The following is a 16,670-nucleotide window of genomic DNA, read 5'->3' as shown; positions in this document are numbered from 1 at the left end:
GTCTATCCCCACTTTCCCACCCAATCAACTTCATGTTCTCTTTCCTTTTTTAAAACCCATAAAGTTTAATTTGTGTCGCACGAATAGTCTTGGGAGTGCTGTCTGTCCTAGAGAATGGTCAACCTATCACTAACGGAGTCACACCATTAAATAAATCTCACTCTCCCTTTGTGTCTATTGATCTGGGTGATTGATTAATGACACAAGTGATATAACTTTGAAAGACATTCTAGAAATTATACACATTCACACATATAATTTCACTTGCATATATTGTGACTAAAACCTAGCTCAGCATCCATTCTCCTAGAATACTACATGTGTGAAATTATTTCAGGAATGTGTATTTCATCTGGTGAGAGTTAACAACATACTTATTAGTTAATTCTGACTGGGATCAGCTTGGCATGAAAGAATTTTATCTAATGGATGGGTTATAATATATGGTAGAACATTAATCTTCAAACTTGTATGGTACTTGCTACCCACTCTATACTGTTTTGTGTGCATCACCTCACAGGCTTCTTCAACATCCCTATGAGGTAAGGATTGCACTTTTCCCCATTTAATAACTCAGAATACCAGAAGTTAAGTCATTCATCCAAGAGACGGAATCTGAATTCAGATAGTCTGAGTCTGGAACTATTACAATTTGACATTAAAAGTGGCTAATTTGGTAACTTCTTTCTTCTCCTTTAAACCACATATCTGTTTCACTGACATTTAGAGTTAAGTCCCTTTTATTTCAGCCAGCATGGCAAAAGGCACTGCAGTTCCTTCTAACCCATCACGTGAGAATCATTTGAACCAGGATACTAAAAATCGTTATTTCTAGCAGAAGTTCTCTAGGTGCCATGAGAGGCAACAGTCGTTTCTCAACTGGTCAGGTGGTAGGTCTCTAACTTTTTTTTTTTTTAAATCAGGAAACTCAACTTACGGAAATGTCACCACACTGGCAGGTAGCAAGCTACGCAGGAAGTCCTAAAGAGCATCAGCCCTTGTTTGATTTCATGGCACATGACCCCACTTTCACCTCATACTGTTTCTAAGCCCCTGCTTTTTGGATGGTAAAAACAGATATGATAGCGATGGCCTTGAAATGCTGTGACAGAAGAAATGAGCAACGTTCTCAGCAGCACCAATGGCAGGTGCTCTCAGAGACTCTGCAGATACCCCTTGGGGCTAAAGTGGACTAGATCCAATTGTGATCACCATTTTCTGGTCTTTAACACACTTAATAGAGATTTCAGGCAGAAGATGACTCATTGAAGAGATTTATAAGCAGTGCACACTTCAGTAAAATCAATGGTATTGATGTTTTTAGACATCACTGAATCTATGCAAACACAACTGCTTTCTTCAGAGCAGGTGCTCTTTTAAAATATTGCTTAGCTTATCAACAAGGATGGATCAACACTTTACAGTTATTTGAGTAAGGAGTAGCTGTAACTAATCCATACCACGAAGGACACTACCACCCAAATCCAAATGTTTCCACTAAGAAAAGTGAGTTCCCTGGGAAGCAGGGTGTGAAATCAGAAGGAGCATGCCCTCAGTTTAGAAAGAGTGGAGGCCTAGAGCAGTGCGTCTGAAGAACTCAGAAAGAAATGGAAAGTACTGGGCTGAGGAGATGGCTCAGTTAACAAAGTGCTTGAGGACCTGAGCTCAGATCCACCCCTGCCCTGGAACAAATAAGGCATGGTGGTGCACACCTGTAATCCCATCATGAGGGATGCTGAGACAAGAGCATCCCTGGAACTCACTGACTGAGTCACTGAGCTCTAGGCTCAGTGAGACTCTGTCTCCAAAATATTAGGTGGAAAGACATTGAGGAAGATGCCTGACACTGACCTTTCTCCTGCACAATCACAGACATAATTCTCCTGCTATACACGCACACACACATACACACACGTGCAAATAAAAAAATGGGAAAATGGAAAATATTCCCACTGGCTTCATTTCTGCTTCAACAATACTGTCTTGTAGAATGCTAATGCTACTGTGCTAAATCACAAAGATTTTTAAAAAATCAAGTAGGATTCTGAAACATAGGTTAGTACCAGAATAGCATCAGACAGGAAGCAAAATAGAGCCACCAAAGTGAAGCAGAACTCCGTCTGGATACACCTGTGTACAGATGGCTGCCTCAGCAATGGCTGGAATACATGTGGTCAGGAAAGCTACATGGAACAGCAAAGCAGGTGTCTAATTCTCCCACGGTGGCTGCTTCTAATTTGGAGAACAGTTGTCATCTCTACTAGTGTATGTATGTGTAAGAGACAAAACCCCTGTTTAACTTCAGAGTGTGAGTTTCCTATTGGCCTTTGTGAGTGCCACTGGCTCTGCTAATGCTCCTCCTGTTTATTCTTCTGTCGAGTGCTGGGGTGCGCAAAGATGCCAACCGAACTCCTAAGTTTCTCTTCTGAGAGACCTTCTCACACCATGAAGACATTACTGTTTGACTCAATAAAGCCCTAATGATGCTAGGAGTTCAGAAGCAGAAAAGGGGGTATGACACAGGAATTGGATATTACAGAAAATTCTTATTTTTCAAATCAATGCTTAAAAATGTGCCATCTCAAGTTATTCTTAGAGTTGAAGAGGTGGCTGGAAATTGATTACTAATAAAAAAAAAGAATATGAGTAACTCGAATCATATGATGATCCATGAGTTAAAAATTTACCTGAATCTTGAGATAAAAAGGGAAATGACCATTATCTAACAAATTAATTTCTGAAACCCTCAAGTATGAACATTTTTTTTCAATTTTCTGAATGGTTCAGATCTATGAAATGAAATTAAAAGAGAATTTATTGAGGAAAATCTTATGAATGTCCAGAAAATATTCCATACATTGATAACATATGATCACTTTTAGCTTTAGGTAATGACCATTTTAAAATGAGTTACTGGGGAAAGAATACTAAACAAATTACTTGAAGACCAAACACTCTTCCTGCGGGATTTGCTCCACATTGTAACTACTCCACATAGCAATTACTTTTTACTATAACAGATTGCTTATTCCAATATAAGGAATATGAATGAAAATTAAGCTCAATAGAAGTACTGAGCAACTTTATAAAACTATTTTTATATTATTTGTTCATGGTTTTATTTATATCTATTATCTATTGTGTTTATTTATGTTATTTGTTTATTATATTATTTATTTGCCATAGCTACTGGCAAACTGAAGGTGCCTGCAGTGTGGAGGAAGAAGTAAGATGCTCCAGTGAATAACTATCATGGAAATTAAGCTCCACATAACGTGCAAAGCATAGGCACCCAGAAGGAAGGAAACTGAGTATCCATGTTGTTGTCACAGTGAGGAGTGTCAAGCTTTGAACTGAGAGTTGGAGAACATTTTACCTCTCCACATGACCCCCAGCTCCTGGGACATTCCGATTCCCATTGCACATCTCAGCTTACACTTCTTACTAGGATTAAAAACTTACTATCTCTGCATCTGTTTTTCTCCTAAACTATCTCTTTGTGTGTTTCCTCGTCTCTGCTCTAAAACCATTTGCCCAATTCTAATATTCACACAACCCTGTCTTGGCTTGTCTCTCATCAGCAGTAAAATGTAGGGACAATCTGCATGGGCTCTACATCCTTGAAGGTTCTCCCAGACCTTCTTTACACCTCAGTGGTGGACTTTCTGACTTACAGTGACTTTGTGCAATGGTTTCTTTGTCCTTTATGTCTCCTGACCTGAGCAGACTAATCTGTATTCTGCTGACTGACTATTCTTAATTTATAACTCTGATGATATAAACCCCATGCTCAAGAGCTTCTACGAGCATTAAATGTTAACTATAAGTCAATATTTCTTTTGTATTTGTTTGGAGATGTGGAAATCTAACCCAGGCCTCATATAAATTAAGAATCTGCTTTATCCCAAACTCCAGCTTCAGGGAGATTAATCTGTATTTCCTATCCTCTAGTCAACATCTCCTGCTGCTACACTTGGCACAGTGCTTCCTAGTGTGTGTCCATACTCAGCGTATAGCTTCTTTGTATTTCTAGACTGGAACACACTGCTCTTTCAACAACATCCCTATTCAAGACATTTTACATTGACCTTGAGTATCCCGATTTTCAATTTCAGTGTTCATCACATTTTCATGAGAAGTTGTGTGATTTCCCAATACACCAAACAACTTGTGGATTTCCTATGCCTTCTTTCTCTGTTTCTCAAGACCTCTGATAAAATTTGCGCTGCTTGACTCTTCCCATTCTACCCAATACAGGAAATGGGTCCTGTTTGTTTTGATAAAGCTGCAGGATTTAGCATAGTGTCTTCTTATAGTATATTCAATCAGGTTTTGCTTTATAAAACTGAACGTTCTGTCACTAACAAATGAATTCCTCCAAGCAACTAAATCCTTCTGATAGCAATATGCTGGCATCTGTTTCTGCCTACCCCAAACATTTTAATCTCTTCTAAATTAATGCCAGGTTTAAAAATAAAATGTTAGAGGGAGTAAATACATATAGATCCCAGGCTTCCATTTTCCTGGAATCTTCATTTAACGTGGCTGTGTCTAAGCAGTCAAAAGCTCACTCCTCTATTCTTACAAGCCACTGGAGTGTCTGTTCAGTTTTAAATACAATGTGGGAGACTTCAGGAAAGAGGGACCGTTTCCTTCAGGCACTTCTGGGACATGTTTCTAAAGAACAGCTTTCCAAGTTAGACACTATAAATTCCTAGCCCAGCATCCTATCAACAAAAGCTACTTGCTGCCATTCAGCTCATTCTCTGGATTTCAACAAAAGTCCCACCACAAGATCATATTTATTTCAATCTGAGATTGACAAAAACACCAGAAAGGAAAGCACTCAATTTCTCAGAAAAAAAAAAATCATGTTTAGCAGTCAATTTCAGAGCAAAAAAGCACGCATTTACTTGACAATCTGAATGCTAGAGCTGAAATGGCTCCTACCCAAACCCCAATAATTGACTCTGCTGATAAATGTGTTTATCATCCTAAGTGTGAGGAGCCGATGAAGCTCAGAACTCAATGTACTCTTGGTACAGGGAGTAAGGAAAGAGCTGACGAGATGAACGTAGGAAATGCTTCATTTCCTGTGCCCAATCTGCTAAGGAAACGTAAACTGGCAGAGCCAGGTGCATCAAAGCCATCCACGTAGCCAGCCAGGAAAATCTCGTTCAGTCCCACCCAGGCCACTCTCAAGGGTCAGTCTGTGGTGCCAAGATCCAGCTTCCTTTTCTAAGATCAGTCTCTCTCTCTCCCTCCCTCCCTCCCTCCCTCCCTCCCTCCCTCCCTCCCTCCCTTCCCCTCTCTCCCCTCTCCCTCTCATTTCCTCCTGTCTCCCTCATTCCAGATACAGGTCTTAAGTTATCAAGTAAGTTTGCTGGCAGATGTGAAGGAAATACTGTTTAAATATTCTCACTGCCCCAGTGAGAAATTATCTAGTATGGGCTAATAACTCCCGAGACAGTTGGCCCCACTAAAGGGAGGGTCGACACTTGACCAGTGAGCCGAAGGAGTCTGGTGTTTTCTCTAAATGACCACAGTAGGGAAAGTCTGTCGGCCACTCTGGGTCGTCCTCCATGCTAGTTCTCTTTCTTACAGTCGGTCACAGTGTGGAGGCCAGCTCCGCTGACCCTCTTCCCTGTTGTTTTCAGAATGTACAGCCCATTCAGCATTAAAATATGCTGGCAGGATGCTGCACACTCCAAGGCCTGCAGACCTGAAGTCATGAAGAGCCTAGCCCAAGCTTTCCGAATTTATATTAATCAGGCACATGGTTTTGAGCAGTGTGTTGCAGAATAGATATTCTCATTAATTATTCTAATATATACTGAAGAGTTACTGAGAAGCAAGCCGTTGATCTCTGATTTTTTATTTATTCATTTATTTATTTATTTATTTATTTATTTATTTTGGGGGGTTTTTCGAGACAGGGTTTCTCTGTGTAGCTTTGCGCCTCTCCTGGAACTCACTTGGTAGCCCAGGCTGGCCTCGAACTCACAGAGACCCGTCTGGCTCTGCCTCCCGAGTGCTGGAATTAAAGGCGTGCACCACCGCCGCCTGGCTTTTGTTTTATTTTTGTTTTGAATTTACATTGCTTTTATAAATTAAACTTTTGTAGGCAGTAACCTTTGGAAAAGGGCACAAGCAAATAAAATTAGAATTGAGTTTTCTGGATTACTCCCCCCCCCCATACCCTTCCCCCCACCACACCCCTCAGAGTCAGAACCAAACTCTCCCGAGTGTGTCTTCTTTTGGTAGCTTGTGTTGTAGCTTTCATACTTATTAGAGCTGTCTAATACTAGAATCCCTTGCTTATTTCTCTCAACAGTACACTTATTACTGTGGGAAAGGAAAGCAGCTTACTCATTTTTATGTCCTTTGCCCAGCACAGGATAGGAGCCCAGTGAATTATTGATTAAGCCTCACTGTTTATTTTGTATTACTTAAGAATGGGTAGAAATAAAAACAATGATTCTTGCAACTGCTCACTAGGGCAGCGTAACATGCACCAGAGGGTCTTTCTGTGCAGTAAGTGATGGGTTTTACATGTCTATCTTTAAAGTTCTGAAAGTTACACAAAATATTAGGGGATCATGTTTGCATCTTCATAAACTTCTGTAACTAAAGTCTATAGATTTCAGTCTCCACTTACCCAGTCATCTAAGATGCTAATAGTCTCCTAATAGTGAGTCTCCATTCACTTCTCTAGCTAGCTTTACCAGACCAGAGCTGAGAGACAGCTGGAACAGACACCGGCGGCCTTAGTAACACACTGTTTCCAATGACAACCTGTCCTTCATACAGGATTCTCTTATTAGTCTGGGCCCATGACAGAAAAGAACATTTTTTTTTCCTTTGAATTAGCCAAAATTCTGTTTTAGTCTCTGAAAAGGCAACGCATTTCCCCAGTTGTTTTATGAATCCATTAAACACACGTTCAGGCCATCAGACCAGCAAACATTTCCTCTCAGAAGAAACAAACTCTCAATCTGTGGCACTGCCTGCGTGGCCTCTTCCAAGCCTCACTCCACGCACTCCATGAGCAAATCAATTGGCACATGAGAATTGCAGGAGAAAGCCTCCTGAAGATAACCGCGTCTAGAAGCTCGCCAGCTCCGATTTCTCATCCACACCATCAGAAGGATAAAAGAAACGTACCTTCGCTGTCCTCACTGTGGCAGACACGGCTGGACACAAGGAAGAAAAGGGCTGCCACTTGAAGCAGCCGCATGGTGCCTTAGGATGGTCTCGGTGGTTTCTCTCCCAGGGCAAGGCAGGGAAGGACTCCTCCAGCCTGTCCAGGCCGTATTAGCAGATGGAAAAGGTGTGCTGTATGTGAGCAGACGCTGCCCATTCCTACTTATTTTGGGGACTCTGATAAAGAACTAGAGGAAACACACACACTCCCTTTGGGAGGTCAGCGGAGAGGAGATTTATTGTTTCAGCCCCTTACAGGAACTCTTTTTTTTCCTCTCTCTTCCTTTGGCAGCCACTAGTGTTTGTGTTACTGCGTTATTTTGCTCTTCTTCAACAAAAAGGTCAGGATGGGATTTGAGCAGGAAGAGACCCTTCTCAAGAAGGGGCCAGAGAGCTTTCTAACTTTTGTTTTGAAAGTGCATTTTAGAGTAACTGTAAAGTCACCTCATCAGGCAGCTGCTCAGCCTGCTAAGAAGGCTGTAACTTCCCAAGGGCTTGATTTGAGCACAAAATCCACAAGGAATGGCTTTTCTTCTCTCTTTTCTACTTGAAAGCCAAATCAGTGAATACCGCCTTCTAGAGAGAAATGCAATTATTAGATCATGCTCCACTCTTGAGAAAGTAAACTGGCCTCTAATGAACATCCTGAGAGGTTTTCCAAGACATTCCTAACAGAATTAAGCAAAGATCTAAGACTATCCCCTGCTCATTCGGGTTTTGAGATTTCTTTTTCCCCTTTGTTACAGACTGAACACACGCTAGGCTCGTGCACCACCACTAAGCTATATCTCCGCCCTGCATTTCGGGCTTTATTGGCGGGTTTTTATGAAGAACAAGAAAAAAATTACAACATTGTGGGTGTAAGGAATTTTTCTACCCGGACGGCCTGGGTAGAAAAAGCCATCACAGCGAATCAGTGATCCTGTGCATTTTGTGCTCTGCAGGACCCAAATACCAGCCAGCATTCCCTCTGCTCTCAGTGCTGACTGATTAGTACACAAGGTCACAGGGATCCCTCAACACAGCACTCCTGTGAACAGTAGAGTTAGAAGAGCGCAGAGCTGCAGACTTCACCTGTCGACTCAGCCGACTGCTCTTTAATACACCAAGAGGTGCAGGCGTCCTAGAGGAGAGTGATGATGGAGTCTTCCAGAATAAACTACAACATTATACTGGAGCTCATTTCTAAGGAGAATACTCATTCCTTGCTACACCACCCAGGGAAGGACTCCATATAAGAGTGGCCAGAGCAGACCATTGGCTCCGACCACTTGAAAAAATTGCTTATTTCATCCTGACTGCTGTCCAGCCTCAGAAGCGTTGGCTTGTAATTTTAATTTTGTACACAAGTAAGAGTAGTTTTAGCCTCTTCATTGATTTTTCCAAACAGAATGCCTTTGGGTGTCCCCGTTATTAGGCATAGCCCAGACAGTACAGAGAGCAGTGTGTGTGTAGATGACACATGCATTTCCCAGGATTAACTGGGATGTGGCCCTGTGAGAACAGGGTGAGACATGCTGCCTCACTTCCGGCTTGCCGATGTTTTTCTTGGGAAGTTGTTCTTCTCAGGAGCTTTCCTGGGGCCGAGGCCTCACCACCAGTGCTGCGCACCTGAATTCCCATGGGTCCTTAGACTTTGGGGCTCTCTACATGATTGCCATGCATTTTCATGATGGGTACTAGACATCCATTTCAGGAAAATTTATTCCTCGTAGATTTTCAAGCTAATTTTATTTATTTTGTTACTTGATTGCGTGTGTGTGTGTGTGTGTGTGTGTGTGTGTGTGTGTGTGTGTGTGTGTGTGTGATGTGTGTATGCACCTATTTGTTCGTGCAGGTGTGCTCACTCATATGGATATGAGGGGAGATCAGAAGTTGATGTCTTCTGCCTTTTTGTTTTTTAACATCTGTCACTAAACTTGGAGCTCATTGTTTCAGCCAGACTGCCTGGCCACTGAGCTCTGGATTTGCCTGTCTTGAAGTCCCAGCACTAGGGCTGAAGACACATGCCACACTGCCACATCTGTCTCTTTGATCTAACCTCAGCTCCTCATGCTTTTGAAATAAACATCTTACCCACTGAGCTTTCTCCATAGCTCTAAACACTAGCTGTTTAAAAGACAGAGGGGCATTTGCTGAAAAAGAAAGGAACAAACAAGAAAACACAAAAGGAAAACAAAACAAACAACCCAAATGTAGTAAAGAAGGTCAGGTTTGCCTCAATAGGTCAGACACTGAAACTGGTTAATTAAAACTGGTTAGTAATTAAAACTGATTAATTAAAGCTGGTTACTTAAAACTGGTTAGTTAAAACCAGAAGAGACAGGTCAGTACCAAAGGGCAAGTACAAGAACACACACAATGTGTGTGTGTGTGTGTGTGTGTGTGTGTGTGTGTGTGTGTGTGTGTGTTTACACACACAGAAAAACATTTTCACAGGTGTGTGAGTTGATGTGTGAGTATGTGCACAGAGGTGGATTAGAAATAGGTGAATCTAAATAGTAAATAACCTGTTGCTGACCATTTAAAATAGTTAAATTTGAACCCACATCTTACCTCAAAAACAAAAAAATAATTTTTGTATGTTAAAGACTTCAATGGGGAAACAAAACTTAGAAAACTTTGGGGAAAAATATGAGTGTTGTTATTGACCTGTGCTGGAGGAAACATTTTATGAATGATGCCAATAACAGGGCACATGAAAATTAAAGCATTTTTGGCCCAATATCCAAGGATAAAAACCCAAATAGAAAAACTGGAAAACTGTTAACAGCATATATATCCTAAAAAATAACTTCTTCTCTACAGAAGACAAAAGTCAGATACCTGAAAATGAACAAAATGTTACCAAACAAATAGAATACCAAAGAAGCAAAAGCTTGATGCATCTTCCTACAAAATCAAAGAAACAGATGGGTGAATGGCAAGTTATCCTACTCTTGCCTTTCAAATATAATTAGGTCTAGTTTTTGGTAATACTTGTTATTGACATATGTTCAAGGATTGTTGCTCTCCTTTCGAAGAACTATGACCTTCCTGGGTTGGGGAGGAGAGGGACTTGACACTGTGCATTGAAGCTCTTGGAAGACAGTGAGTTAGCACATTATTTTAATCTTACATTCATTTATTTTCCTTAAAAAGTCTTTATAATGCCTGCAATGTGGCTTGGTGGGTGGAGGTGTTGGTCACCAATTGTGTCAACCTGCGTATAATCTCTGGGACAGACAAGGTGACAGAGAGAATCAACTCCTCCAAGTTGTCCTCTCACACCCACATGTGCACACATATACAAATAAATGATAATATGAGAGATTTAAATGTTTTCCTGGAACTAACACATCTATTTCTGTCACAGAGAATGTCCCCTGCCCTTCAGTTTTTGTTTGAGTAAATACTTTAAAATGTAATATTTGAGATATGTATTTACACAAGCATTACTAAATATTTGCTATTCTACCCAGCTTGAATGTTTTAATCATTATATAGTATGTGATTAAGAGCACTTTAACAGAAGAAAAATAGGTAACAGAAACAAAATTATTCTAGCCTGAAAGAAGAAATTGTGTTTGTATTTGTTTTCTTCACAAAAATGATTTTGATTCCATGTGTAAGGGAAAAGGATATTGCTGTAAGTAAGGTCATGCAAGAGCCCTCTCAGAGTTATTCCCAGGCACACCCCAAGGGCTGCCTGTGACATCATTGACACTAGAGGATTTGGATGCCAAGACTGTAACAATGGTGACTTCTCTCAACCTGTGTGTCACTGAGATTTATTTAGGTGGCACCATTGTTAAGGCCACAAATTAAAGCCTTCTTCGTACTTGACTCCTTCCTCTCTGCCAGCTCATCAAGCTGAGCAAAACAATCATCTAAAGTGGTTGGAAAGCCACGGGATGATCTCACAAACTGGCAGATTTCAAATCCTCATTCCCTCCTTTAGTGCTGTGCTCACTGGCTGAACTATTTGCCCTCTAAGTGCCTAGATCCCCATGGGAAATTGAGGGTGAACATTATGCCTATCTCCAATAGTGTATAGAGGAAAAAGTGAGATTCAGTGAGGTCATTTAACAGTGCCTACAAAAAAAAATCAAGAAAAGAAACCTGATGTTGGCTTCTTGAATGTTTAGGCTAAAGTAACTTGTTTTAGTTCAATGGTATATCTTCATGCCACAGGATTCTGCAGGAAACATTATTTCAGAGTGATAAGCTGATTTCCAAAGAAATAGATCTGAGGAGAGGGGATACAGAGACCCAAGCCCTGTCCTCAGAAGTTTGTTCCATGCTGTATGTAATGTCAGGTGCTCTCAGTGGAGATGGGACCTGGCAGCTTGTCCTTGTCACTTGTTACTGGAGATGGGAATTGACTAGTTTTTTTTAGCCACTGGAAACAGAACTATGAGGAAAGTTTAGAACTCACAGTAGAAATGATACCAATTCTCTCCCCTAAAGGACCAAAATGACCATCGTTGGTGAAAGTTCTCAGCCATTTGGCCAAAACTATGCCACCCACGGAAGCATCTTTTTTCCTCACTTATGTTTTGTTAATTGGGTCCAGGTGTGCCAGGCTAGAGCCGATTCATTATTGCTCCAGTTCATTACTCAAGACATTGTGGCAAGCCTCCTTGGGTTTCCAAAGCTGTTCTCGGCCACATTCTAACCATCCATCCATTGCTGTTTACTCAACGTGTAAAGATCATCTTCTGACTCACACTGATTCCCTATGCTTACATGAATCTATTGGTGCCGAGAGGCATGACTCTAGGGGCATCATAAAAACAACAGCTCAGGGATGAGATACGTATGTATTTCAGCGCAAACATACAAATCCTCTGCCATAATCTCCCAGACATCTGTCAGCAGATGAAATGATGAAAACACTCTTCTCTGGGAGACAATCCAATCCCCTGTTTCAAAAGGTTCAGCAGCCATTCTTATAACCTTAGGAAAACTGCCACATATTGAATCTTCCCATACAAAACTAAGTGATAGCAGTATTTCCCACTGATTCTGTCAGTGGAAATTGTATCATTATATATATTATATTATATTATATCATATCATATCATATCATATCATATATTATATTATATTATATTATATTATATTATATTATATTATATTATATTATATTATATTATATTATATCATACTAATAGAAAAAGTGATATTTTTCCTAAGAAATAATTCTTTCTGGTGTATATATATACATTTTCAAAATTTGACTCTGAGTCATTTACCTCAATGCCATAAGTGATACCGCATTAATGTTTTATTTCATCCCAGTCAGAATGTCGATTACAAACAGGGTAAGTTTTAAAACAACCTTAACTAACTTCCTAATTAGGTCAGCTGTTGCCAGTGTGGCACCCTGTGTCTGATATTTCTGCCTATATGTCTTGTTTTTGGTGTTCAAGAGATAGCATTTTAGGAAAAAATTCTTTTATGTCAAGTGATATCTATTAAAATCATTGGATATTTCCATATGCAAGTGTGAGATTTAGGACTGGAAATGCGACTCAGGCATTAAGAACACCCACTGCCCTTGCTGGCAGTTCCCAGCACTTAAATCATCTGCAACTCTAGTTCCCGGGGAATCGGGTGCCCTCTTCTGGCCACCATAGGAATTGCATTCCTGTGGTTCACAGACATACCCATACACGCAAAATAATTGTACACAATTGTTTTTTAAAAAGTGTGAGGCTTACGTGAATTAGTTATGTGTCATTCCCTTTTCACACTTGGCATGCTCCACCTGGCTTTAATAGTTTACCTCTGGCTGTATACACACACCTCTTTGCCTGCCTACGTTAGCTGTTCTCAGTTTCTGAAATATCCCCTTCGGATTTTTTTCTTTTTAGCCATTTTGTAATAATCGAAGGAAAAGTTCAGCCAACTTAAAGTCATGATGAGGTGATTTATTTGTTTTCCCTCTTTCAAGTTCCAGATCGATTGAAGTTGAAGTTAGTTCTACAAAAATGTGTCAGTTTTTCCTTTTTTTCATTCCCAATAAAGAAGGCACACTGCAAGCACAGCTTTTGATATCCACAGAAACACAAATTTAAAGTTGGAGGCAAAGTGCCTTGTGTTGCTCATTTATGGGTCAGTCATGAAGGAACTGCTTCTCAGCTGGTACTCAGAGACTTCAGATATGATTGTTTTCTCAGAATTGTGACTGTTAAATTGGTTTACGCCTACTAATAGTTTAGTTTGGTCTTTAGCTTCGGGTGACACATGTTAGATTGGTGTTCTGTGAGAAGACTTCCCCGATGATTATGTTCTGCACTCCCTGACCCATTACTGGTCAAACACGCTTCTCTTGTGTAACAGTGCAACAGTCCTCTTCCTTGAAGGTCCTAGAAGTCATCTATCTCCGATCGTGCGGACTGGGCTTCTGAGTGACCATGTGGGGCAGAACTCTCCTTTCTTAGCAGTATTTCACATCTGCATGAGCAACATGGAAACATTTGTGTCATATTAAACCCCTGGTATGTCAAGTTTATTTTGGCACTAAATCCTAACTAGTGGAGATTCCTATTATCTTTTCTAGATAAGTTTTAAATTGATGAAGATGGCACTGAACTAGGCACACTATTCATACATCACCAGCCTCCTATGGTGGATAGCAAACTCATCAATGGCAGAACTTCTGTGTCCCTCACCTGTCCCTGTAGTTCAGCACAGTTTTTCTAACAACACAATCTAACTTTCTAATGTTAATTAAGCTGTATTCTCAGCTCTGATTTTAACCTACAGGAGGTGTCTTCAATTGGCCTCACCCCCTACCCTGTTTATCAGATGTTCTTTACCTCCAGCAATAAAATACCATTGACATTTCATGGACCCGATTGAGGATTCACTCATCATTCTTTGACTCTTGATTTTGTTTCAATCTAGGGCTTGATTCTCAAGTCGCCTAAGTTTCTACCAGTTCTGCCCAGTTTCAACATTCTTTCAGAATTTCAGGACATTTGCTGAGGTCTACCATGCAGCATGGACTCATGGGAATACATGAGGTGGGTGGAAGGGCCAAGTCTAGAGAGGTCTTCATGATGACTCTTCACAGAGTCCCAGAGACGTCTACTGACAGGAAATAGTGCTACATTTAACCCAGTCTCGGTGGGAATGAGGGCAGGTGGTAAAGCCCTAATTCTTGGTTATCTGTTTTTCTCTCTTGTGTTTCCTTTAGTGCCATTTTAGTGAAATGCCTGACACAGGCTCACAGCTGATCAGCTCACAGCCTGGGAGGACCAAGGGGATGGCGCTACAGTCAGCTGAGTTCTCTGGTGCGTGCGTCATGTAGTGGTGGATCCCAATGGCAGGGACAGACAGAAAGAGTGAAGGGAGGGGTATCAGAGGCAGGAGGGGCAGCTGGGGTGGGAGAGGTGGCAGGGCAGCAAGGGCTGGCTAGCTCTTTCTTAAAACCATCACCTCCTGAGAATTACAGGGTCTCTCAGGAACTATGAAGGTTTCCAATTCAGGCTCTCAAAGACCTAAGGAATCCTACCAGGCCCACCCATAAGATTACACCGCACTTTCCAGTGCCACCACACTACTGCCCAAGCCTCCAACCACAAGGCACCCATGGTGGTTTAAATAGGAATGGTCATAGTCTCATATATTTGAATGCTTAGGGAGTGGCATTAGGAGGTGTGGCCCTGTAGGAGGAGGTATAGCCTTGTTGGAGGAAGTGTGTCACTGGAGGTGGACTTTGAGGTTTCAAAATGTTCAAGCCAGGCCCCGTCATCTCTCTCTCTGCTTCCTGTAGATCCAGATGTAGGACTTTCAGCTTCTCTCCAGCCTACATGCCGCCATGCTTCCTACCTTGATGATAATGGATGAAACCAAATGCTTTCTTCTATGTGTGTTGCCATGATCATGGTGTCTCTTCACAGCAATTGGACATTGACCAAGACAGCACCCTTTGGGAACTTAGAACACACATGCACAGTAGTAGAACTGTTGGAAAAGAGCGTAAGAGTGATGTATCAATTACCTCAACAACTGACACTCTTTGTCTTCTTGTTCTATTCTATGACACAGAATAGGAAGCCAAATGCTTCCTCCAAGTCTTGGTTGATGTGCCTGCACAATGACAATCCTTGGTTGTGAAACTATGAAGCACATACTATTATTTAAAATGTTTGCATGGAAATATTTCATTATTCATTTGTAAGTAAAAACCAGACAGCGCTTTGGGTATTTTCTCAAAATCATGTAAAGCTTTTATAAGTTCATACAAATCATTTCAGGAACAGGTGTTAATAATTATGGGCATGGCCAATGTAAAATCCCTTTACTTATCAGGATGGAACATTTTAACAAAATGCTGCTGTGGGATGTTCTGTATGGCAAATGTGTTGCTGATTAGTCAATAAATAAAACACTGATTGGCCATTGGCTAGGCAGGAAGTGTAGGCGGGACAAGGAGGAGAATAAAGCTGGGAAGTGGAAGGCTGAGTCAGAGAGACACTGCCAGCTGCCACGATGACAAACAGCATGTGAAGATGCCGGTAAGCCACGAGCCATGTGGCAAGGTATAGATTAATAGAAATGGATTAAGTTAAGCTGTAAGAACAGTTAGCAAGAAGCCTGCCATGGCCATACAGTTGTAACCAATATAAGTCTCTGTGTTTACTTGGTCGGGTCTGAGTGGCTGTGGGACTGGCAGGTGAGAGAGATTTGTCCTGACTGTGGGCCAGGCAGGAAAACTCTAGCTACAAATGGCATCCAACGTGGTGGCAAGAGTTTTCACCTAAAACCTGAGAAAAGATTCTAAAACGGAGCTAAAAACAGTTCCTAATTGTCTCTCTCAAATGAGCGGCAAATGCCGGTTTGAGCTACTGGCGGGTTCCTAGCGTGTGCGCTCGACCTGCAGTATGGCGGGAATGAGGCCTCTGCAAGTGGCACATTAAGCTGCATGGTGGATTTAGCCTTTGCTAGTACAAAACAAAAAAAAGAAGTTTCTGGGCTACATGCTGCTTGGATACAAGCATAGACCCACGACAGCTCCCAGAGCCGTCGGTAAACCACCCCCTTGTTGGGAAGCTGAGGTGGGCAGAGCCAGCAGCCACAGCTGCTGCAGTTTAAAGCAATAGATTCACAATAAGACAGATTCAGATGTAATAGTTTACAATGTGTGTAAAAAATACGTAGGCTTGAAAGAGACAAAAAAGGTGATATATACAGTTATATAAACAAATACATAGTTTCAAAAAATAAAGTCTTTAAAGAGACAGTAAAATTAATATAAAAAATAAGCCACATGAAGATGAATATTACACAGAGAATCTGGATTGTGTTGTCTTTGGGATTTTTAACTGCAGAAAAACATTTGATTGCAAAAGCTGTTGAGTTATGCCAAAATGTATATTTTAAAGGTACCTTGACTTCAAAATTTGGATATAAGAATATGTTACTTTGGAAAGGAGACTCTGCTTTTGTTCCCACAGAAAGCCAGAGGCTGTGGA

General features: G+C 41.1%; 1 protein-coding gene and 1 long non-coding RNA gene across 4 annotated transcripts in view; one reads left to right on the top strand and one right to left on the bottom strand.

Moving 5' to 3' along the window:
- The window catches only part of Emcn (endomucin), a 95,936-nt gene extending 88,517 nt beyond the window's left edge, over positions 1-7,419 (bottom strand). Inside the window, exon 1 of the mRNA XM_052731046.1 lies at positions 7,165-7,419. Within this exon, the coding sequence (XP_052587006.1) occupies positions 7,165-7,237 (73 nt within the window). The 5' untranslated portion in view covers positions 7,238-7,419. The remainder of the gene's footprint in view (positions 1-7,164) is intronic.
- LOC128105745 (uncharacterized) overlaps positions 1-16,670 on the top strand; it is a 187,420-nt gene that overhangs the window by 132,524 nt on the left and 38,226 nt on the right. The gene's annotated exons all lie outside the window — the stretch shown is intronic.

The sequence above is a fragment of the Peromyscus californicus genome, unplaced genomic scaffold (assembly GCF_007827085.1).
Source record: "Peromyscus californicus insignis strain IS unplaced genomic scaffold, ASM782708v3 Scaffold_9__1_contigs__length_137607984, whole genome shotgun sequence".
NCBI classification, from domain to species: domain Eukaryota; kingdom Metazoa; phylum Chordata; class Mammalia; order Rodentia; family Cricetidae; genus Peromyscus; species Peromyscus californicus.
This window is presented reverse-complemented; position numbering and strand designations above follow the sequence as displayed.